The sequence below is a fragment of the Polypterus senegalus genome, chromosome 1 (genome assembly GCF_016835505.1).
Source record: "Polypterus senegalus isolate Bchr_013 chromosome 1, ASM1683550v1, whole genome shotgun sequence".
Taxonomy (NCBI): domain Eukaryota; kingdom Metazoa; phylum Chordata; class Cladistia; order Polypteriformes; family Polypteridae; genus Polypterus; species Polypterus senegalus.
The window spans coordinates 77042953-77068239 of NC_053154.1; the positions used below are offsets into that span (position 1 = coordinate 77042953).

At 37.8% G+C, this 25287-nt stretch overlaps 1 protein-coding gene across 1 annotated transcript in view; it reads right to left on the reverse strand.

The window, feature by feature from the left end:
- Positions 1–25287, reverse strand: part of ntrk1 (neurotrophic tyrosine kinase, receptor, type 1) — a 105132-nt gene that overhangs the window by 49457 nt on the left and 30388 nt on the right. The window contains exons 3-7 of the mRNA XM_039740513.1: positions 24697–24768; positions 18736–18804; positions 14732–14886; positions 8913–9055; positions 5087–5225 (exon numbers count right to left, since the gene is read on the reverse strand). Coding sequence (XP_039596447.1) covers positions 5087–5225; positions 8913–9055; positions 14732–14886; positions 18736–18804; positions 24697–24768 — 578 coding nt within the window. The remainder of the gene's footprint in view (positions 1–5086; positions 5226–8912; positions 9056–14731; positions 14887–18735; positions 18805–24696; positions 24769–25287) is intronic.

Here is a 25287-nt window from a genome sequence, read left to right on the forward strand (position 1 = left end):
TAAAACAAAATAGTTTAGATTTAGCTTATATAGTTTTTAGCTTTTTATGTATTTAGTTTATATTATTCAACCTTACAGATGCTTGTTTTCTAGTACATAATAGTTTAGTCCATGCATATAAATTTAGGTAGTACATTAAACGGATATACTCATTTGTCTATGTCAAAAGGTGTTTCCATAAACCAGGAGATAGCATAACCTTAGGAAACTCAGTGACTGCATAAGAACCTCACTCAAAATGTATTGAAGGTTTGATAGTGTTGGCATTCCTTTAAAAATTCCCATTTCATCTTGTAAAATTAAAAAGGACTTTTCCATTCTTTTTATATTTCCTTTTTCAAAACTTTATTTTGTTGTTCAGTAATGTTGTTCAATAGTAGTGAGTTGCATTTTAGATGTTATTTTAGATTTTGATTAATGCTTCTTATAATATTTTAGATAGAAGACTCTCTTCTTTTTCTTTCTCAAACATAGCTAGCATTTGTAGCTTTAACTGATTAGGCAGTTTATTACAAAATGCTGCTGGGTGTCTGTCTATGGCTTTCCCACTATGTAAAATGTGATAGTGTCTGGAATTTCAGAAAAGCTTAGTGGTGTATCCAGCTCCTCTATCCAGGGTGTGATAAGTTAATAAAAAAGTCTTTGATAAGAGCATGATTGTCAATATGTTTGTATATATATGAGATCTTATACTATTCCTTTAATATACTAGCTATTTTGTTTATGTCAATCTACATTATTGATTTGTAGTCTACATGTCCTTCTTATATAGCTGGACTAGTATATTTCTGGCCTTTTGCCTATGCTTTTCTATAACAGGAGTGTTGTCACTTAACATTAGAACATTAGAGCCCAATATCTTCAAGTTTAGATTTGAAGGACCCTAAAGACCTACTCTTCACCACACTACTACTTCACCACATTACTTGTCTATGGTTCTTTATTTAAGGAAAAACCTTCTAACGTTTTTCTAAAATTTACACTAAACAAGTTTCCAAATGTAGCCTTTGTATTTTTGTTGAAGGCATTTTAAAAGTAGCAGCCTGGATCCACTGTACTAATTACATTTAATTTTTAAACACTTTGATCATATAACATCTTAATCTCTGTTTGCTTAAAGCTTTAGCAAGTTTAGTTTAGTTTAAGTATTATTTGGTCTCCTTCTTGTGTAGTCATTAAGTTTAATTATGTTTTAAATGCTAAGTCACTTGTGGTGGCGCACACAGACGCAGTGGCTTCATGCTTTCCAAATTTTTTTTTGTTTTGCTAATAATGTGTTTAAATATTGACTATCAAGTTCTTCCAAATTAGTGCAAACATTTACTATAGTTGCCAGAAGCTTTTACAGATCGGTTCAAACCACACAGATCATTATTATAACTTGGAAGCAATACCGCAGGAGCTTTTCAGATTACCAAGATTAGCGTTGACTCCTATCTCTGGAGGGAGACGTTGCAGATGGCACAGGGAAAGGAAGCAGAAAAGGGGTAAACGAGCAGACATGTTAGCTAGGCTAAAAGCTGCTTTGTATAAAACCCCTTTCCCTAGTGCACTTCTTGCAAATGCTAGATCACTCACTAACAAAATGGATAAGCTCACAAATAGAACTACAAAGGACTCTGATATTTTCATAGACGTGGCTGAATCCCAGCATACCGGACGTTGCAGTTGAACTAGCAGGCCGCACGCTCTACCACTCTGACAGAATGTCCGACTCTAGTAAGAAGACAGGAGGGGGACTCTGTGTTTATATTAATGATGTTTGGAACACTAATACACTTATAATCAACATGTTATGCCCTTTGGATTTGGAATATTTAATGCTAAGATGACCATTTTACTTATACAGTTGTTATTACACTAGCAGGATACATACCGCCACAGGCTAATGTTAAGTCAGCACTTGAGTGATGATATGATGTCATCAGTAAATAACAGAATGCAAACCCTGACAGAATTTTTATTATCGCCATCAATCTTAAGAATGTACTTCCCAGATTTTATCAACATGTAAATTGTAAAACTATAGGGAAAACATCTTCAATCATGTTTATACAAACATAAAAAATGGCTACAAGGTTATACTACACCCCCACTTTGGACAGTCTGACTATATCTCTTTGTTTCTTGTCCCTGCGCACAAAGCCCTTTTTAACAGTGATAAACCAATGAGCATGACTGTGAAATTATGGTCTGAGGGTGCCATCTCCCAACTCAAGGGTGGTTTGAACACACAGATTGCAATATATTTTCCCATCAGACAGACTTAGATACATATACTTCACTTGTGCTACAATATATTAATTACCATTTAGACAACGTCACTTAACAAAAGGATCACAGTGTACCCAAATGAGAAACTATGAAGTAAAAATTAAGTCAAACAGCTGCTCAAAGTGAGGGACACAGCCATCAAATCAGGAGACACCTCAGTCTATAGAGCCACTAGAGCTAACCCTAACCTTAGCCCTAATCTCAAAAGAGATACAAGGTATGCAAAACTTAAGTACAAACAGTGAATTGAGAAGGACTTTGACAATATCTCCAGCCTACAGTGGATGTGGCAAGGCATTTGATCAATCACGGATGATAAAATGAGGGATGGCACACACACGCCAGCCACCATCAATGCAAACCTAGTAGAGGAACTTAACGGTTTCTTGCTCAGTTTGATAAAGACAATTACCAGCCTCCAGTCAGCTTCACACTGACAGAAGACTCACAGCTTCTTGTTCTACATACACAAGCAAGGTGCAACAGGCATTCAATAACATCAACAAAAGGAAAGCAGCAGGTCCTGACGGCGTTAAAGGATGTGTTCTCCAAGCGTGAGCTGACCAACTCATATTAAACCTCTCTACAGTATCTATTTATGTATAGTCCCCTCATGCTTGAAATCTGTGACCATCATGCGTGTTCCAAAAAAAACAATAACCACCCATCTTCCATCCACACACTAAGCACTGGTGTGCCACAGGGCTGTGTGCTAAGCCCCCTCCTCTACACACTTTTTACCCATTACTATCAATCCATCCACAAATCAAACATATTGTTAAATTTGCGGACAATACAACTGTTATTGGGCTCATTTCAAACAATGAAGCAGCAAATAAGGAGGACGTTCAGAACCTAAAAGAGTGACGAGACACCAGCAACTTCGTCTTAAGCACAAAAAAGTCCAAAGAAGTCATTGTACACTTTAGAACCACAAAAAGACAATTTACAGCCCAGTAACTATTAAAGCAGAGTCTATGGAGAGAGTCTCCAGCTCTAAGTTTCTAGGAGTCACCATCACAGAGGATTTCTCCTGAGCTGACAATACTTCAGTGGTAGTAGGCAAATCTCAACAACACCTCTACTTTCTGAGAAGGCCAAGGAGAGCTAACCTCCCCCAGAATCTGTTGGTCAACTTTTACAGATGCACCATAGAGAGCATTTTTGACTAACTGCATGACAGCTTGGTACAACAGCTGCACCAAAGCTGCCAAAGCAATGTGCTGCAGTAGGTCGTGAAAACAGCAACTTGAACATCTACACAAGACTCGCTGTCTGAGAAGGGTTACAAATATCATCAATGACATCAGTCTCTCCCATTAGGCAGGTGCTTCAGATACATGTAAAAAATTGACTAAAACATAGCTTCCTCCCAGCTGCTATAAACTTGTTGAACTCCAATATCTCCTTGTCTGAGGTCATTTTTCATTGAACATACACAATAAGTTAAGTATTTAATGTGTAATATACTGTTTACTAACATGTGCAATAATAATCTACGCTGCTGTACCTTTATGCAATAATAATCCATACTGGTTACTTGAATAGTTAACATTTTAAATGGCATCTTGCTAATATTTTCAACATCATTTGTATGATTGCTCTGTTTTTGGTTCTTATTGCGTTTATTTATTGTATTGTTATCTATCTGAACTATTTGCCTTTAGGATTTTAAATGCACTTTGGGGTTGTCAGAAAAGTAATTATGTTGTGTTATGCAATGACAATAAAATGTTTGAACTTACATCTTGTTTCATAAAGGTAAGGGGTGGCATAGCAATAATTAATTCAAATGCTTTTCTGACTTGAAATTTATTTTTGCATTAAGTGTAGGACATTATTTGTCCCTTTAAGCATGTTTTAAGTGTTTCTGGATGTGACCCCAGAAAAGTTTGTTTCATTAAAAAAAATCAATGTGGAAGTAAATTTAATAAACTCCTCAACTGCTTTTAATATAGGACCAAGTTACCTTTTGCCAGTCAGAACAATTCAAATTTCACAGAGAACAGAAGTGTGGTAAGAAGTAATGATGGCATTATAATAGTAAGAATTTTGACTTATTATAATTTGCCATCCAAATTTAGGGTGTATATATCAGCTAGATTAATTTAGTTTTGTTCATTCTCCCAACTATGTTGATGTAGTACACCTCCTAGTCAGAGATTACCTCAGTGCCTACAGTTGTTTAATAAATATTCCAACTTCTCAAATCTTTTTGTCATAGTTGGAGTGAAGTACTTGGCCAATCCAGTCAGCCTAGACTAATCTTTAATATTTAAAAAGGTCTCTTCCAGGAAAGCTATTTTTGACATTATTGGGCTAAAATTTTTTCTTTTTAATTCATAATTGAGATCTCTAACATTCCAATTTAAACAATTTGATTGTTTATCCAAATTACAGAGTGTTTGTATTTTAGAATACATATTCTTTAAAAATACAGAAAAATAGAGACTTTTTTAAATTATTTTGGCTTAATGAGATGTTTCAAATGCTGGTTTAATATCTCAGCCATGTTTCTTTCCCTGGCTGGGATATAAATACTTTTATTGCTTATTCTTACAGATCTAGATACAATATTCTGTTATGTATTTATGCTTCCACATATACTGTTCTTTTTAGCTTTAATTCACAAAGTTGCCCAAGTGCTCTTCTCTCCACTGATATGTAATACATTATTTCCAATATTCTTTCTAAATGTTCTGTAAAGCACTTTGTGACCAAGCTCACTATTAAATGGAAAATATATTTCATATAATCTTAATTATTAGGTGTAATTAAATGAAGAGTAAAATTCAAATTTCAAAGAACTCACAAAGGATGTTGAGTGGAACTGACACTTCACTGGGTCCAGCTTGATTGTGTGCCTTGCAGGTAAGGTTTAGTTGGTTATCTATGTATGAAACATTGAACAGCTTCAGGACCACTTCCAGGTCTGGAGTGCCAACGAGATTCTGCAGCAGAAAGAAATTATCACGTAAGAACAGTTCTTCAGAAGCTATCCTTCTCCCTGTCCTCACTGAGCAGTCCAAACCATACTCATGCACTTTATGAAAGGCGCAAAACTTCAACACTCCACACCTTTATCAGGGTTCCAATAAATTTTGTTTCAGTTATGCTCATTTCCATTTTCTAACATGGTTTCTGCTACTGTTATACCTTCATATTTGTATGCTGCTAAATATAAATCACATTTATTTGTAATACCTCCAAAATTAAGGTTGTCAATTGTTACTGTATTGAATTTATTTTGTTTTATTTCCTGTACTAAAAAATCATGAACTTCATTTTTTATGGTTGGTCTTTGTCAGTTTATTCATCATTTGCAATAAATAATGTATTGGCACAGAATAGTTGTAAGCAATGCAGCTTATTATTTTTAAGTCAATTTTATTATACATTTATAAGAAAGTGACCATCTTATAAAAACTATTCTTTATTAATGTGCTTTAGTGATTGTTTGCACTCCATGAAAATCACAATCCATCCATCCATTTTCTAACCCGCTGAATCCGAATACAGGGTCACGGGGGTCTGCCGGAGCCAATCCCAGCCAACACAGGGCACAAGGCAGGAACCAATCCTGGGCAGGGTGCCAACCCACCGCAGGACACACACCAAGCACACACTAGGGCCAATTTAGAATCGCCAATCCACCTAACTTGCATGTCTTTGGATTGTGGGAGGAAACCGGAGCGCCCGGAGGAAACCCACGCAGACACGGGGAGAACATGCAAACTCCACGCAAGGAGGACCCGGGAAGCGAACCCGGGTCTCCTAACTGCGAGGCAGCAGCGCTACCACTGCGCCACCGTGCCACCCTGCAAAGTTACATACTGTATGTAAATGCTTGTTATGTTCTAATAAAAATTTTGCCAAAACATTTGTAATTTCTACATTGACGTCAAAACATAGAACCTGGGAAATAACAGCAGCTGGCTGGAGCAAAAACCTGTAACCATATTGGGACCTCAGGACTGAGTTTGAGAACTACTGCTGTAATTTACATATAGTATATATTATTAGTGGATGTCAACCTTTTAGAATATTATGTGCTAGTTTTGCTAATAAAAGTACAATATCAAATTAAAAATGTCACATTTGAAGAACTACGGTCATGGCCAAAAGTTTTGAGAATGACATAAGCATTGGTTTTCACAAAGTTTGCTGCTTCAGTGTTTTTAGATTATTTTGTCAGATGTTTCTATGGTATACTGAAGTATTACAAGTATTTCATAAGTTTCAAAGGCTTTTATTAACAATTACATTATGCAAATATTGCAAAAATGTCTATTTGTAGTGTTGGCCCTTCTTTTTCAAGACCTCAGCAATTTGACCTGGCATGCTGTTCGTCAAATCCTGACTGATGGCAGCCCATTTAATCAATGCTTGGAGTTTGTCAGAAGTTGTGGGTTTTTGTTTGTCCACCCACCTCTTGAGGATTGACCACAAGTTCTCAATGAGATTAAGGTCTGGGGAGTTTCCTGGCCATGGATCTAAAATTTCAATGTTTTGTTCCCCGAGCCACTTAGTTATCACTTTTGCCTTATGGCACGGTGCTCCATCATGCTGAAAAAGGTATTGTTCATCACCAAAGAAGTTGCTCTCAGAGAATATTTTCCTACCATTCTTTATTCATGGCTATGTTCTTAGGCAAAATTGTGAGTGAGCCCACTCCCTTGGCTGAGAAGCAACCCCACACATAAATGGTCTCAGCTTTACTGTTGGCATGACACAGGACTGATGGTAGCGCTCACCTTTTCTTCTCTGGACAACTTTTTTTTTTCCAGATTCCCAATACAATATGGCAAGGGGATTCATCAGAGAAAATGACTTTACCCAAGTCCTCAGCAGTTCAATCCCTGTACCTTTTGCACAATATCAGTCTGTCCCTGATGTTTTTCTTGGAGAGAAGTGGCTTCTTTGCTGCCCTTCTTGACACCAGGCCATCCTCCAAAAGTCTTCGCCTCACTGTGTGTACAGATTCACTCACACCTGCCTGCTGCCATTCCTGAGTAAGCTCTGCACTGGTGGTGCCCCGATCCCACAGCTGAACCAAATTTAGGAGATGGTCTTGGCACTTGGTGGACTTTCTTGAGTGCCCTGAAGCCTTCTTCACAACAATTGAACCTTTCTATTCTAACTCATGGCAGAGTGATCTCCAGCCGTGTCCTCGTCAACACTATCAGCTGTGTTAACAAGAGGATCACTGAAATTATGTCAGCAGGGCTGAAATGCAGTGGAAATGTTTTTTTTGGGATTAAGTTGATTTTCATGGCAAAGAGGGACTTTGCAATTAAGTGCAATTCATCTGATCACTCTTCACAACATTCTGGAGTATATACAAATTAACATCATAAAAACTGAGGCAGCAAACTTTGTGGAAATGAATATTTGTGTCATTCTCAAAACTTTTGGCCACAACTGTACAGCCATGTTTTATAAACATTTTGTCGGCATCATAGTACAACATTGCTTGAGCAAACAAGTCGAGTCAGGTCAGGTTGGGAAGCATGCACTAGTACTGTGTGTTGCCACACTCACTACACAAAGAAACAGCTCAGGATTCCAATTGACAACCCCCCAGGTAGACAGGCGGTCCAGTCCCACACTCCAGAAATGACCATCCATCTGCTGAAGCCAGGTGTTACGCTGGTGTCCCCTTGGCCTGGTCCAGTCATTCAGGTCCTCAGCCAATAGGGTCCTGTGGGCCGAATCACCGTCGGGGAATCACACCACATGGCAGTAGTGCTATAACTGACGCTCCCTCGTAATGCAGGTAATGTGCCTCATTCCGGGCTCTGTGAGCAGAGTCAAACCAGCAGTACCAAAGGATTCTCTGAAGAGACACAGTACCAAAAGAGTCCAGTCTTTATTTCAGGTTACTGTCTCACAAACATGTAGCAAAACAGGAAGCACCAGGAGTCTAAAGACTTGGAATTTCGTCCTCTTGGAAAGATATTGACAGTGCCACACACCCCTTCCCAGTGACCTTATGACCCCCTATGCTCTCCCAATCCATCTACTGACTTTATAGGAAGAATCACCACAGACATTAATGTCATTATCGAGGTAAGTAAACCTCTTAATGAGGTTGACATTCTCTCCACAGACAGACACACTGCTGATGGCTGTGCCCAAGAGGTTATTAAAGGCCTGGATCTTGGTTTTTATCCTGGACACTCGGAAACACAGACACTCAGCTTCCTCATTCACTCTCTTGAAAGCCCCGGTCAGAGAATTCATTGACTCCGTAAAGATCACAGTATCATCGACAAAGTCAAATTCAGTGAATCTCTCCTCACCAAGAGATGCCCCACAGCCACTGGACCCCACGACCCAGCCCAACACCCAGTCAATGAAAGAACTGAACAGAGTATGAGCAAGAACACACCCCTGACGAACCCCAGCATCAACTGGGAGAAACGCAGAGGTTCTGCCTCCACTCTGTACAGCACTCACAGTACCAGTGTACAAGCCAGCCATGATATCCAGCAACTTTGAGGGGATCCCGCTAAGTATCACAATGTTCAAAAGGGCAACTTGATCAACTGAGTCATAAATATTTTGAAAATGTAAATGCTTTTTAAAATGCTGTATTTAAAAAAAAAATAGATCTTCGCTTTTTTAGGATCTCTTACCTCCATAATGAAATCAGAGTGCAGGTATTCTGTTTGCCATTTTGCAGTGGGTACAGGAGTTCCAGAAACTTGACAAGTAAAGGTGAGATTGGAGCCCTCCCTTACAGTTATCATATCTGGTGTGATAGAAACCTTAGGTAAACCTGCAATAAACAACAAACAAAAAGTACTCACACATTTAAATTATCATTGACCATACCTTCTGGGAGAAATGGAATAGTTTTAGTTATCAAGAAAATGATGGAGGTTTTAGATGATTTTCTTTTCTTTTCTTTTCTTTTTTTTTTACAAGACTGTGATATCCCAAACACAAACCAAATACTTGGCATCTAGTTGTTCATAGCTGAGAAAAAATAGAGTGTACTGTAAGTAGAGACTCAAACAACAAAAATGGGTGGTAAAACAGTCAGCTGCCCTTTTGTTTTTTACTGTGACAAAAATCAAGGTTTAAGAAAAAGGTGCAAACCTATGTCATGCAAAATAATCAACACACAGTTTTAATGCAAATGGCACATGACAAAAAACTATACAAAATATACAAAACAATAAAAAAATGAAAAATAAAAGACACTTTCTTCTTCTTCCCTCCAAGGTGAAAGGTTCAAGGAAAAAGGAAAAGCAAAAATAATATATACCGAAAAATAATCACAAGGCTAGCTCATTACTATTGCTCCTTACCAAACCTTCACTCCTATAAATATATCTGAGGCTTCTTAATCACCAAAAAGCACTGCATACTCCATCTAAGTAGATCCTCCTGATAGTAGTTAGTCAAAAGACAGCCTCTGATGCTTGGCAGGCTGTTTTATTTAGGAATCAGTCCCCACTGATTCCCTTCCATGTGCATGTCCCAGCAACATTATGGTGTAACATGTTTATGGAAGAAGCCTTCTACATTTCTCATTGAGTGCCTGCGCGTATGTGTGCATGCTTCCGTGCTTGAATGTGCTCTCTGTGCTCTCACCTCTTGTAAGTTTTCCAGACATTTGATGGAATCCTTTGCTCCAAAGGCTCCTTCTAAGAATGACATCTGAACTTGCCTTCTACCCTTCTTTGCCCAGTGCAATGCCTGGATGCTGCACATTCACCAAGGACATTTTCACGATACCACTGCATTCCTCACCGGAGCACTTCGCACAGCCGTTTCTCACTCCTGGATAAGTGCACCATTTACCTATTGTCATAAAACCAGACAACCCTGGCCCACTAGTGAAAGCTCGGCCTAAATATTGGAGCAGACCAAAGATGGGCTGAAGAGACTCAGATACTAAAATTGGCTTGTGATGATATGGCTCTTGATTTAGGGAATTTGGGAATTGAGTGATTCATCTGAACATGAGGGTGGTAATTTCAGTTAAAGGCCACACTACCTTGTGCATTACGGCACAGGGAACTGACCTGCTGATCTATCATTTTCCATCCAATAAATTCAGATCAGGCATCTCTCAGTCTTTTGAACTGTTACATTATGAAATAATTAACTTGAATATTTCCTTACAATAATGTGTTTAAATAATACTTAACATGAAACACAGGGAGAATAGAAATAAGGAAACATTACTTATGTAAAGAAATATATATTTTAATTATGCGGTGGTGATATAAAAAGAAGCTGTTTAGTTTAAAAAGGGAACGTATTACACCATCTCAGAAGGGAAAATCCAGGTTGAGACAAAAATGAATCAAGAAATAGAAAACCTGGGCATTTACATTTATAATACACATATAATATATTTCTCTTATATATAGAATGAGATTTTTGAAACATACTGTAGATCATATTGAAGATAGAGAGGAAGGACTGAATCTGTATTACCACTGCTAAATTCCTGTAAGAATATCATTTTTATATGATCTCTCATATTTAATCTTTTAACTTTTTATGAATTTAGTTTTGCTTTAAAAAATATGCTAAATGCTTTTTAGCATTATTTTTTGATCTAAATTCTTATGCCTTTTGTTTCTTATAGGTTCAGAAATCTGGAAAACCATAAAGGTGACTATTGCATCCACAGCTCTCAACCCTTAACCTGGGAGAGACAGACGAATTACCTGGCCCAGCAGTTGTCTACTAGTGTTGTATCCCCTTATCTCCTACTGTTTCTATTTTAATTAATTGATACAGTTAAACCTTGATGACACATAAATATTTTTTGTTTATTTATTTATATATACATTAATCATGACAGGTCATGCTCACATACAGTGTGATAATTTAGAGTCAGCAATTACCCTGAAATCAATATCTTTAGAATGTGGGATTAAACTAGAAGGCATTATGTACAGTGCATCCAGAAAGTATTCAAAGTGCATCACTTTTTCCACATTTTGTTATGTTACAGCCTTATTCCAAAATGGATTAAATTCATTTTTTTCCTCAGAATTCTACACACAACATTCCATAATGACAACATGAAAAAAGTTTACTTGAGGTTTTTGCAAATTTATTAAAAAAAAACCTGAAAAATCATATGTACATAAATATTCACAGCCTTTGCTCAATACTTTGTTGACGCACCTTTGGCAGCAATTACAGCCTCAAGTCTTTTTGAATATGATGCCACAAGCTTGGCACACCTATCCTTGGCCAGTTTCGCCCATTCCTCTTTGCAGCACCTCTCAAGCTCCATCAGGTTGGATGGGAAGTGTCTCTGCACAGCCATTTTAAAATCTCTCCGGAGATGTTCAATCGGATTCAAGTCTGGACTCTGGCTGGGCCACTCAAGGACATTCACAGAGTTGTCCTGAAGCCACTCCTTTGATATCTTGGCTGTGTGCTTAGGGTCGTTGTCCTGCTTAAAGATGAACCTTCACCCCACTCTGAGGTCAAGAGCATTCTGGAGCAGGTTTTCATCCAAGATGTCTCTGTACGTTGCTGCAGTCATCTTTCCCTTTATCCTGACTAGTCTCCCAGTTCCTGCCACTGAAAAACATCCCCACAGCGTGATGCTGCCACCACCATGCTTCACTGTAGGGATGGTATTGGCCTGGTGATGAGCGGTGCCTGGTTTCCTCCAAACGTGATGCCTGGTATTCACACCAAAGAGTTCAATCTTTGTCTCATCAGACCAGAGAATTTTGTTTCTCATGGCCTGGGAGTCCTTCAGGTGCCTTTTGGCAAACTCCAGGCGGGCTGCCATGTGCCTTTTACTAAGGAGTGGCTTCTGTCTGGCCACTCTACCATACAGGCCTGATTGGTGGATTGCTGCAGAGATGGTTGTCCTTCTGGAAGGTTCTCCTCTCTCCACAGAGGACCTCTGGAGCTCTGACAGAGTGACCATCGGGTTCTTGATCACCTCCTTGACTAAGGCCCTTCTCCTAAGATTGTTCAGTTTAGATGGCCGGCCAGCTCTAGGAAGAGTCCTGGTGGTTTCAAACTTCTTCCACTTACAGATGATGGAGGCCACTGTGCTCATTGGGACCTTCAAAGCAGCAGAATTTTTTCTTTAACCTTCCCCAGATTTGTGCCAGGAGACAATCCTGTCTCGGAGGTCTACAGACAATTCCTTTGACTTCATGCTTGGTTTGTGCTCTGACATGAACTGTCAACTGTGGGACCTTACATAGACATTCAACTGAATTTACCACATGTGGACTCCAATTAAGCTTTAGAAACCTCTCAAGGATGGTCAGGGGAAACAGGATGCACCTGAGATCAATTTTGAGCTTCATGGCAAAGGCTGTGAATGCTTATGTACATGTGATTTCTCAGTTTTTTTATTTTTAATAAATTTGCAAAAATCTTAAATAAACATTTTTCACGTTGTCATTATTGGGTGTTGTGTGTAGAATTCTGAGGAAAAAAATGAATTTAATCCATTTTGGAATAAGGCTGTAACATAACAAAATGTGGAAAAAGTGATGCGCTGTGAATACTTTCTGGATACACTGCATACTGCACACTGAAGGCCCAGAAGTCAAATTTGGTTCTTAGGAGCTGTAAAGGAACATTTTTCACTAATATTGATGCTGCAATTTGTTTAATATATGATTTTGCAACTTTGAAATGTGAAACTCATTAAAAAAGTTTTTTGGGATTTTAAAAAATTTTTGAGGGTGGCAAGGAAGGATTATTGCTCCCTAAGGCCTCATTCACTCATTTGTTTTTACCTTCATTTTCTTCAATACTAGTAATTCAAAGAACACCAGTAAAGACAAATATTTTACGTGGCTCTCCTTCACATTACTGCAGAACAGTGCAATAAACTTTTTTAAAAATATGACATGCTGCATGTTTTCTGCATGAAGACACACCAAAAATCCCCATGTGAGCCAATGTCACTGAGGACCTTCATACTCCTATTGCAATGGACAATTAAACTAAGCATTGTTTCTGTCACAGATGCATCTTTATAATTGGGATTAAGAAAATTATCATCATAATTGGCATAGTGGGTATCATACTACCAGAACAACCACAACACTTTTCTCAAAGCTGAGCGAACATTCTGCATTTAAGAAGAAATGACTCAGGTCATTTTTTTGGTGTTCATTATTGGACTTTAAATACTAAATGATGGATGCATTACGATGAAAATTTTCCCAACAAGGAACTAAATAATTTTCTTCCTGTGACAATTATAATCAATTTAGGTTGAATATGATTCACAATCACTTATGCTTTCTAATTGGACAGATTAATATATCTGAAGCTTAATTGACCTTATGTTAGACTGTGATGATTAAGTGTTCCCTTAATTTTTGTTATTTAAATATTAGGGTTTAGAAAAGCATTTGTTTGAAAGATAAATTAATATAATCAAGTTTTAATTGTCATGAAAAATGTTTAAGCCAGTTTCGGGAATTTATTTCAGCAATAATCACCACCAATCTAACTAACTATTTTTGAATCCGTTAATTTAGAGCTGTGAGGCAGCAGTACTTCCTTACCTCTACAAGGAAGTACATAATACTATCATGCATAGAGAGTACTGCCTTTAGGGTTTACATGCAAAAATATGCACAATAATTGTTGCTCTTATTATATATGCTGTAAAAAGCCCAGACTCCTAGAAACACAGATTCTGGCACTTCAATCAGTCAATCACATCAGTTGTGCATTAGCGGCTAAGCGAGGTTCTTTTTCCTCGGCGGTTTAGTTTTGTCGACGTGTTCGCCTCTGTTGTCTATTAGCGGCTAAGCAAGTTTCTCTTTACTCGGCAGTTTCACTTTGGTGACAGAGTTTCTTTCTTTGAGCTTCATGTTGTAGCCTTGCACTTCCGGGCTGGACAGACAGACGCACACACTTCCATGCGTAGACGTTTTATTACATACAAGTTGTGTAAGCCCATGCCGTATAAGGCCTGGGCTCCTAGAAAACATTGATTCTGGCACTTCAATCAATCAGTTGCATTGGTTGTGCATTAACAGTTTAAGTAAGGTTCTCTTACTTCTGCAATTTTGTTTTGCCAATGTGCTCGCCTTTGTTGTGTATCAGAGGCTAAGCAAGTTTCTCTCTCCTCTGAGGTTTCGTTTTGCCAATATGCTTGTCTCGCTTGTGTGTTAGCGGCTAAGTGAATTTCTCTTTTCTGTGAGGTTTCACTTTGGTGAGAGAGTCAATTTCTTTGAGCTTCATGCTGTAGCCTCGCACTTCCAGGCCTCCTCGCACTTCCGGGTCCGACAGACACACACACTTCCATGCGTAGACGTGTTTATATAAGATATTTTTTTGATTTTCTTTTTTATTACTCTTCTACCACCCTCGCCATTATAAAATTAAATGGACTGATAGGCTCTCAAGATGCATTAAAGTGTGAGACTGGCATAAAATGTACAATCAACATCTGTGTAAAGGTACAGTCAGAGAAAAGTTCACCTACTGCAGTTTGCTAACGTTATGGTCTCCAATGGATAAGGATGTTCCTGGTCCCGGCAGTGAAGTGATTGATTAAAAAGGTCTGCTCTCCCGCTCAGCTGCCATTGTTGTAACCAGTATATGTCACAAGAACAGACAAATGGGTTGTCCTTCAAAATTCTAAGAAAGTATATAAGAATGGTGTTAGTGCCACAGGTTACTGCACAAAATTGATATATTTATTTTCTGATTCTTCATTATTTTCATTCACTCTTGTCAATTGTTTGTCTTTAATCCGTCCACCCTTACACTGTAAACACCTCAAGCTATGAGAGGGCTTTATACCCTATACCAAGACCATCTCTATCCCCAATTCACTTTTGGTATTAAGTATAGCCCTCTGTTTGCAATAGGGATCCCAGGATACTATTCTACCTAGCAGTCCATGGTTTTTCCTGAGCCTTCCATGTGAGATAAAAGACTTGTTCTCAAGAGCAGCAAACCAGCTGCCTTGTTTTGGTCCCAGCATGGGGTCTTGTACTTTCCTCTCCCAGTCAGGTAGTCTTTTGGCTTCAACTCTTTTCTGTAGCTGCCGATGTCTATTGCTGATTCTGTTTATCCAGGTTTCAGGCTATACTGCTCCCTGGTGGTGTCCTATCTTCATGCCTGCTTCTCTCTTTTTTGCTTTCTCTCTTTTTAATAGGGTCTTGTTTAACCTCATTTTTGCCTCTGCCAGGCTGGGTACTGGCACACCCATTTTAACTGAGCCACCCATCAAACTGGAAATTAGACAAATACACATCACAGGGTGGATGACTTAAATATCAATCATAATTCCTATAATTACTGTATAGTTAAACTTTTGACAAAAATCAATTATTCTTCCCACAATTAGGAAGCCAATTAATAAGTTCATGTAATGTCTCTATTTCACATATCCATAATTAGTTGCTAGTTATGTTTTATATTTTGTTATGTTTATACTCAAGGGCAACAATTCTGTTGTATGATTTTTCTGCCTTCATTTTTATTTTGCTTTTCCTGCTGAGCAATGTGGTGAAAGATTAGACTTCTCTTTTCCTTGTAACATATCTATATTTTTCATTTTAAATTATAGTATGAATGTCAAGTATTATTCAAGGCTAAAAATCTATGCAAAAAGTAAAGTACATACAAAACAAATAAACCCCTTCAAGGACAAGAGAATGCAGAGTAAAATCACAAATGAAAGAATTCCTTAACCTAATTTGTGACAAAAGAAGGAGACTTTCAACATATACATTTTTTAAGTTGTCTCAGCCCAGAATAAGGGTGTATGAAGTTCAGTTATTATTCTAGTATGTGATGAAAATCAAAACACTACGATAAAGTTGTAATGCCCCGAATACTGAATGGTCAGTTGTGGTAATCACATCTCAAAGACACATGATATCCGATATGGTGTTCCACAAGGCTCTATCCTGGGTCCGCTGCTCTTCTCAATCTACATGCTTCCGCTAGGTCAGATTATCTCAGGGCACAACGTGAGCTACCACAGCTATGCTGATGACACACAGCTGTACTTATCTATAGCACCTGATGACTCAGACTCTTTCGATACACTAACACAATGTCTTACTGGTATTTCTGAATGGATGAATAGTAATTTTCTCAAACTAAATAAAGAGAAAACTGAAATTTTAGTAATTGGCAATAATGGATTCAATGAGGTTATCAGAAATAAACTTGATGCACTAGGGTTAAAAGTTAAGACGGAAGTAAAAAATTTAGGGTTAACCGTTGACTGTAATCTGAATTTTAAATCACATATTCATCAGACCACTAGGACAGCATTTTTTCACTTAAGAAACATAGCTAAAGTTAGACCTCTTATATCATTGAAAGATGCGGAGAAATTAATTCACGCTTTTGTTTTCAGTAGACTAGATTACTGACTCAGGACTACCCAAAAAAGACATAAATCATTTGCAATGAGTGCAGAATGCAGCTGCTAGAATCCTAACTGGGAAAAGAAAATCCGAACACATTTCTCCAGTTTTGATGTCACTACACTGGTTGCCTGTGTCATTCAGGATTGACTTTAAAATACTGCTTATGGTTTATAAAGCCTTAAATAATCTCGCTCCATCGTATATATCGGAATGTCTGACACGTTATATTCCAAATCGTAACCTTAGATCTTCAAATGAGTGTCTCCTTAGAATTCCAAAAGCTAAACTTAAAAGAAGTGGTGAGGCGGCCTTCTGCTGTTATGCACCCAAAATCTGGAATAGCTTGCCAATAGGAATTCGCCAGGCAAATACAGTAGAGCACTTTAAAACACTGCTGAAAACACATTACTTTAACATGGCCTTTTTATAACTTCACTTTAACTTAATACTGATACTCTGTATGTTCAATTCTTCATAATAATTATTCACAGTGGCTCCAAAATCCATACTGACCCCTACTCTCTCTTCTGTTTCTTTTTCCGGTTTCCTTGTGGTGGCGGCCTGCGCCACCACCACCTACTCAAAGCATCATGATGCACCAACATTGATGGACTGAAAGCCAGAAGTCTACGTGACCATCATCATCAGGTCCTTCCATGAAAACCCTAAATACAAAGAGGACTGTTTGACTTATGTTAGGTAGAATGCCCAGAGGGGACTGGGCGGTCTCTTGATCTGGATCCCCTACAGATTTTATTTTTTTCTCCAGCCTTTGGAGTTTTTTTTGTTTTTTCTGTCCACCCTGGCCATCGGACCTTACTCTTATTCTATGTTAATTAATGTTGACTTATGTTTATCTTTTATTGTGTCTTCTATTTCTCTATTTATTTTGTAAAGCACTTTGAGCTACATTTTTTTGTATGAATATGTGCTATATAAATAAATGTTGATTGATTGATTGATTGATACTGTACTTTCTGGCCATTTATTTATACTTAACTCTAAATCAAAGCTGCTTTATCAGCTCTGGCCAGCCGGAGGCAGCACTTCTAGGTAGTCATTAGTCTTTTGAATTAGTCTCTTTCAGGGTTAAAACAGCCTTAAGTTAATTGGAAAAAGAGCACTGTAATTTGTGAAGAAGATGTTTACAGCTCAAGACCTTCCCTGCATTAAATGTGATTCAGCAGTACAGTATTGCAAATAAATGTAAGAAAAAACGTAACATTATTATAGGCACCCGGAATTTTTCAATGCTACTAAATTTTTATAGTTTCATTGAGATTAAGTGGTTTATTTCTGAGTTAATGTGTCCAGGTTAAATAATGCCATATCTATCTATCTATCTATCTATCTATCTATCTATCTATCTATCTATCTATCTATCTATCTATCTATCTATCTATTTTTCATAAAGACAAACATTGCTATAAAAGTGGACAAATCATTTTTCAAGGATGCATAAAATATGTAAATCCCTTTTAATTTAAAGCTGAAATGTTGACTTTGTTACCATTTTATCTACCGTATATGTCGATGGCTTTAGTATGATGAGCACAGTTTAGTCCCACCACTCATACTTGCTGTGCCCAACACAATGCTATACATATTTAATTCATATACTTATCTATATGTACACATACTTTAATCTCTCTGGTACAAACCAAAACATACAATGAGTTTTGACTCCTAGTTATAACGTCAGAAAGCTTATTAGAGACAGATAAACTGATCACACATGAATGAGCTCTAATTAACTATAGTAGATGCATTGAAACTAGGAAGAGAAAACGAGACAGTTCTGAATATTCTTCAGTACCAATAAGCAGCCAAATATTCATGACTATAATCAAATTATACAGTAAGTTTATCAGGCCATTTTCATGATGTGTTACTCTTGATCAGTATCTGAGTATTAGAAATGTGTCTCATTTGGCTTAAAATGAAAGGAATAAGTAACACAGAAAAAGATTTTTTATAATTTGCTTCAGAATGATTTTAGGAAACAAATGTCAAGAAAAAGAGATATCTGGAATGGAAAGCAATCAGCAATGTGCATGCAATTAATTTAAAATTTAAAACAAACTGAAAATCTACTTACAGACCAAGCAGAGGAAGAGAATGGAATACTTTCCAGGAAATGTACTCTAAGGAATTGGAAGCCAAATTGCTGTAAATTAAAGAGAAACAGAAGGAGTAGGTTTAGTCAGTCTTAACAGAAATGGTTTTCCTACCTCAGAGAGGCAATTGCTTCTCAGAAAAGGAAATGCACATAACTGTTACAAATAACATCCTGCACTTTTACAATTAACAGGATATATGATTGTGATTTTGATTTGCAGATGGGGGAAATGTAGAATGAAATAGTAAGTAGCCTCAACACCTTTTCTGAATGCACTTTGTTCTTCAGTGTGGGTGGTTTCATCATCTCTTATTCGAGCCAATTACTTTTCTGATATCCTCATATTAACAGGAGCCTAATTTCAAAGTTTCCCTTCTTTGGATATTTGTGCTTAAGGACATGCCATGATGGATTAATGACATGTCCAGCTTTGGCTCCTGCCATGCACCCAATGCTTAGATCTGCACTTAATGTAATCCTGTATTGGAAAAAAGCAACTTGAGAAAATGGATTGAGGGATGAATCAAAATTTCTAAACTGCTCTTGTATCTTTGAATAGTGAGTAGTTTTAGTTTCTATGTTCCTCTCTATGGCAACAAAGTAAATGAAGGAAAAATATGCCAGATTAAGCCAAGGGCTAATATTAGGGCAGCGTTTCTCAACCTTTAAGTATTTGCGACCCGAGTTTTCATAACAGTTTTAATCGTGCCCCCCTCCCCAACATTTTTTTGAAATGTAGATGCATATTTTATTATACCTACTTAACTTTTATCGACATTTATCTAACTCTATATTTATTGTTCTAGTATCAGAATGTAGTTTAAGGTAATTTGTTTTGATTTCAACAGATGTTTTTTTCATATTTTTGACTGTTGTTTTCTTTTTTTTACATCTTCGTGCCCCCCTTTTTGTTACTTTGCGCCACCCTAGGGGGGCCCACCCCACAGGTTGAGAACCAATGTGTTAAAGTATTAATTTAATGGACTTGATGAGCTGCCTGATTTCTTTAAGTCTATTTTGCACTTTGGACAAAGTGTAAATACTGCTATCAAATAGCTATTCTTTTTTCAGATTTAGCCCCCTCAGACTTTACCAATTTTGTCTAATTAACACCCCATGCACTCATACTCCATTTCTCCTTCAGATCTGTATGTATTGTATGAATCTGGAATACGGGGAGAAAATTGGGGTAGTCAGGAGAAAAACCACACTGATGTAAGGACATGTGCAGGCAGTAATGACCAAGGACCATGGAGCAGTTAGGCAGTAGTGCTAAACCCTGTGAGACCATGCCATCGGGTGACGTCATGGTTAAGTTAAACATTATATTAAAATGATTCTTAATAAACTGTTTTCACCCCCTTGTATGCCTATTGTCTTTCTGTACTGACAAATTGAGAACAAATTTCACACAATACCTATGATTAGAATTCTCCTGAACCTTCAGGAAAGTTTCTTCTTATTTTAAAGAGTATGCTTTGTTTCGTAATGGAGAGAAAATGATAATAAATCTCCTTATTATACTTATGGTATTCATTGCATTCGTAGTCTGAGTCCCGACCTGAATTGTGTGGGTGGTTACCTACCAGGTAACGCTTGTGGTTGGTCTGCCATTTGGCAAACATCCGCCACGGTGCTCACAACTGAAGAGAGAACCGTGGCGGATGTTTGCCAAATGGCAGACCAGCCACAAGCGTTACCTGGTAGGTAACCACCCACACAATTCAGGTCGGGACTCAGGCTACGAATGCAATGAATGTAATTACTCCAGACCTATAGGCTGTCAAATAAACGAACCACACGCCGTAGCGCAGCCTAAAGGGGCTTCGTCTCTGACACTGATGTCTGAGGTTCGATCTCTGAGAGGGGAGCAGTAGAGTGTGTATGCCTGATGAGCCCAAATAAGGGTGAACCACGTGTCACGTACTCTTTACATTATTTGACAGTAAACTATGCAACTTATGGTATTATCATGCAGTGAATTCATGCTGAATGTTTTTACATATGATACTGAGAGTTGTTGCATGTCACCCAGCTCTTGCACAGTATTCCTACAAAAGTGATTTTACAGACACCACTGTCTTATTATTTTAGAAAAAAAATGAAACAATGATTAGAACCTGTTTTTATAGAAGAAACACAGAACAAGAGAAATAGACAGTTGTATTATGAGCCTGACAGCCTTGAAAATCAGTGGGTTCACAAAATGCTTATTTTTGTGCACAAATTCAAGGCCTATTGACTGCTCATTCTCTTCTCCAGACACCCAGGGAGAAACATCCAAGAGCATGGATGGGGAGTTTATTGGCTATTAAGATGTTGAATTAATCCTTCTACCACAATTCTCTACTTAAACCTTCAGACAGAAGCAGTGGTCTTTTTGCAATGGGGTAAGAGAGACACCCTCCCACTTCATCTCTCTGGTCTGTGTGTCTCCAGAGGGGATAAGTTTTCAGGTCTGAGCACATCTGTTGCGATACAGTCCTGGCCCTTGTGCACTATTGATTGAACTATAATGGACCCGAAGTGAAGTACATTTATTATGCGTCTATTGCTGATAATCTGACAGAGAGAACGAGTAAAAGGTGCTGGTTTGATGTCTTCTCCAATTACTAAGGCTTTAAGAGTGTTCTGACAACACAGGCCTTCTGTGTACAAAGTAGAAGCCAAGCTATTCATCGTATATCTCATAGTTAGAGTTGAGGGACTGACAGGAGCTTCCGAACATGACTTACTGGATAGAGGTTTTAAGATGATGGAAGGATGTTTTAGCCCTGCCAGGCACATCAGTCTGACCTGCATCTTTTAATGGCATGATTCCTGTTTTGTGGCATTAGTGGCTAACTGGAGAAGGTTTTGTCTTGTGGTTGTAGGTGAAGTGAGTTTACTTAAGATCTTCAAAGGGGTTATTATATAAATGTAAATGATTGATTGTTTGCAACCAGATGTTACAACATTATGAATTGGCTGCTGTCAGTTGCTTTTTGGTTCACCTAATCTGCATGTCTTTGGACTGTGGGAGAAAACCCGGATCACCCAGAGCAACCCCACGCAGGCACGAAGAGAACATGCAGACGGAGGGAGGGAGGACCCGGGACACAAACCCCCTCTCCTTACTGCGAGGCAGCAGTGTCACCCATATAATGAATACCATACAGAAATATCAGCAAATTAAAGTTTTTTTGTTTCTACAGAACCTTATTTGTATACAGTTATGTCTTTAGATGCAGTATGCCTACTGGAAGCCACATTTGTTCTAGTTGCTTTCACAGATATTTAAAGCGCTTTTATTATTTTATGTTATTAAACTGATTAACTGATGACAAATGAACCAACAGACTAGTGTGCAGTCCTTCAGAAATGTAGAGATTAAAGTAATAACATCCATCAAGTTAATGTCCCCAAAGTTTTTGAAAGTAATGCAAATCCTGATTATGTATTTGTTCACTCTGTGCTTACATAATTGCTTTTCTTTTAGATTCACTTGTAAACAAATTTTTTTTTTTTCTTTAACTTTTATGTGTTAACATACCTCATGCAGCAAAAACAGTGAGCTAATGTACCAGCGGTGTGACTTCTGTGTACACGTACCACTCCTGCCATTTCACTAATGTGCTGGGGATCGGTATTGCCGCCAGGAGTGGCTATCGGATAAGTAAAAGAGGAAAGTATATACATCGACATACATAAGTCGAAATAACCACCCTCACAGTAAATTTATACAAGTTGGCAAAATCACCAAAAACATTTTAGTGGAAGACTTTTTACAATGAGCTCTATTCAAGATATCACATCAAAAACTGAACTTTCCTGATAAATTTCCTTTTAGAATAAGTGTGGAATATTTCTATGAAATTGGTCGTCTCGAAGCTGAATTGTTTAATACAAACAGACGTACAGAAAGACATCTCGATTGCAATAGGAGCTTATTGCAATGATGTGTGAACACACTTAAAGATGCACTGCCAGGCTATCTAACAAAAGAAGGCATCATAGCATTTTTGTTTGTTTAGATAAATTCTGTGAAATGTTTATGTTTTAATTACCTACGCGCCATGACACGATGCATATGCAAATCTTCTTTATAGACCTTTATAATTATAATTTTTGGTTGCTATTAAATGAGTTAACACTAGAATCCCTTAAACCTATGAAAAAAGTCATAATCCCGGGCCACCTTAAATCCCTTTGCACCTCTCCATCAGTATCTTTTGTTTTGCAAAGGAAGCAGAGGGTGATGGTGTGAGGAACCTCATCAGAATTGACCGATGTTAAGAGTGGTGTTCCACAGGTGTCAGTGCTAGGGCCGCTGCTATTTTTAATATATATATAAATGATTTAGATAGGAATATAAGTAACAAGCTGGTTATGTTTGCAGATTCCAAGATAGGTGTTTTAGCAGATAATTTGGAATCTGTTATATCATTACAGAAGGACTTGGATAGCATACAGGCTTGGGCAGTAAATGTAAAGTATTGCACACGGGAAGTAAAAAATGTTATGTTTAAATACACAATTGGCAGTCAGAAAATGAAGAATACACCTTATGAGAAGGATTTAGGAGTCATAGTGGAGTCTAAGCTATCAACTTCCTGACAGTGTTTAGAAGCCATTAAGAAGGCTAATAGAATGTTAGGTTATATAGCACGATGTGTGGAGTACAAGTCCAAGGAGGTTATGCTCAAGCTTTATAAACACACTGTTGAGGCCTCATCTTGAGTACTGTGTGCAGTTTTGGTCTCCAGGCTACAAAAAGGACATAGCAGCACTAGAAAATTTCCAGAGAAGAGCAACTAGGCCGATTCTAGGGCTACAGAGATTGAATTATGAGGAAAGATTAAAAGAGCTGAGCCTATACAGTTTAAGCAAAAGAAGATTAAGAGGTGACATGATTGAAGTGTTTAAAATAATGAAGGGAATTTAGCACAGTGGATCGAACCTGTTATTTTAAAAAAAGTTAATCAAGAACAAGGGGACACATTTGGAAACTTATTAAGGGTAAATTTCACACAAACATTAGGATGTTTTTCTTTACACAAAGAATGATAGACACTTGGAATAAGCTACCAAGTAGTGTTGTAGACAGTAAGACTTTAGGGACTTTCAGAACTCGACTTGATGTATTTTTGGAAAAAATAAGTGGAGAGGACTTGCAAGCTTTGTTAGGCTGAATGGCCTGTTCTCGACTAGATTGTTCTAATGTTCTAAATGTGTCAATCATCACAAGCTGCTATAAAACCCCACACTCACACTTACACCCCCACCACCATCAAGATTTCTTTTTTCTTATTGAAAACCCAGGCCAGTTTTTAAAATGTGAAGAATCTTAATTGACCCTAGAAAAATAAAATTAGCTCATTCACTTTTGTAATTTGACAGTGCATAGTGATATGCCGACCCACACAGAGTAAATTTATACCTTCTAATCAAACGAATATTTTACCAGAGTGATTCAGGCAAAAAAGAAGAACATGGAAACTCCAACCCTTAACCAAGAATCTATGGGTAAAACACATTTTGTGGTCCACTGTGTTGCTAAGGTAAAAAAGATTAACCACCTAATTGAACGATTGTTCCCCATCAGAAAGGATACTTAACTTTTTTAATATTTTCACAAACCTGCTTAATCTTTTTTGGGGTTGTGGGCGGTTAGAGTTTATTCGAGCAGCACTTAATGCAATGAGGGAAACAGTCTAGAAGGGGTTTCAGTTAATACCAGGGCCCACATCCCCACAATCACAATTGCAGAGCAGAAGATTCAAACCCAGGACGCTGGATCTGTGAGGCAGCAGAGCAAACTACTGTGCTGCCTTCTTAACTGTTCTTAACTAAAAAATTCAACTGCAGCCGGTTCTTATTATTTGAAGCAAAGCACATCTCTTCAATTTTAATTTAGTTGGCCTTTTTCTGCTGTTTATAATGTTCAGCAAAAATACTTACACATATTGAAGCTTCAGATTGTTTTGGAAGGTAATGGCTGAGATGTAAGATAATCCACAGAGGGTAATAGTCCTGAAATTACACAAGGCAATATTTACACCATTACATAAAGTAATCAATACTTGGATCTGATACACACACACATACACAATCAACAAAGCTACTGGTACAGTCTACATGCAAGTGTAAGTGCAATGGATATTCATAGTAGTTGACCTTACAGAGCCCTGGCTTGTGCCTACAAAATCCTGACAACAACAACAGACTGTGCATCCAATAGTGTGGATAAATAAAGTAATTACAAGGGAAACTTGTTTTGAGATGAATAACCTGAATGCATGATAGGGATAAATTGACCACCATGTAAGTGGGCTTAGGAAATGCTATGATATGTTATTGACAATCTGGAACAGTTTGGGGTCTTTTCAGCCATAATAAGAATATGGCATTTGATGTTATTTAGACAAAAATAGGTTTGAAGGGTATGGCACAGAAACACACAGAGGATTCATTTAGTGACATCAGCTGCCATGACTCTATGCCTTTGGACATTGGGAGGATCTGAAGGTAACTCACACAAGCTGGGAGAAC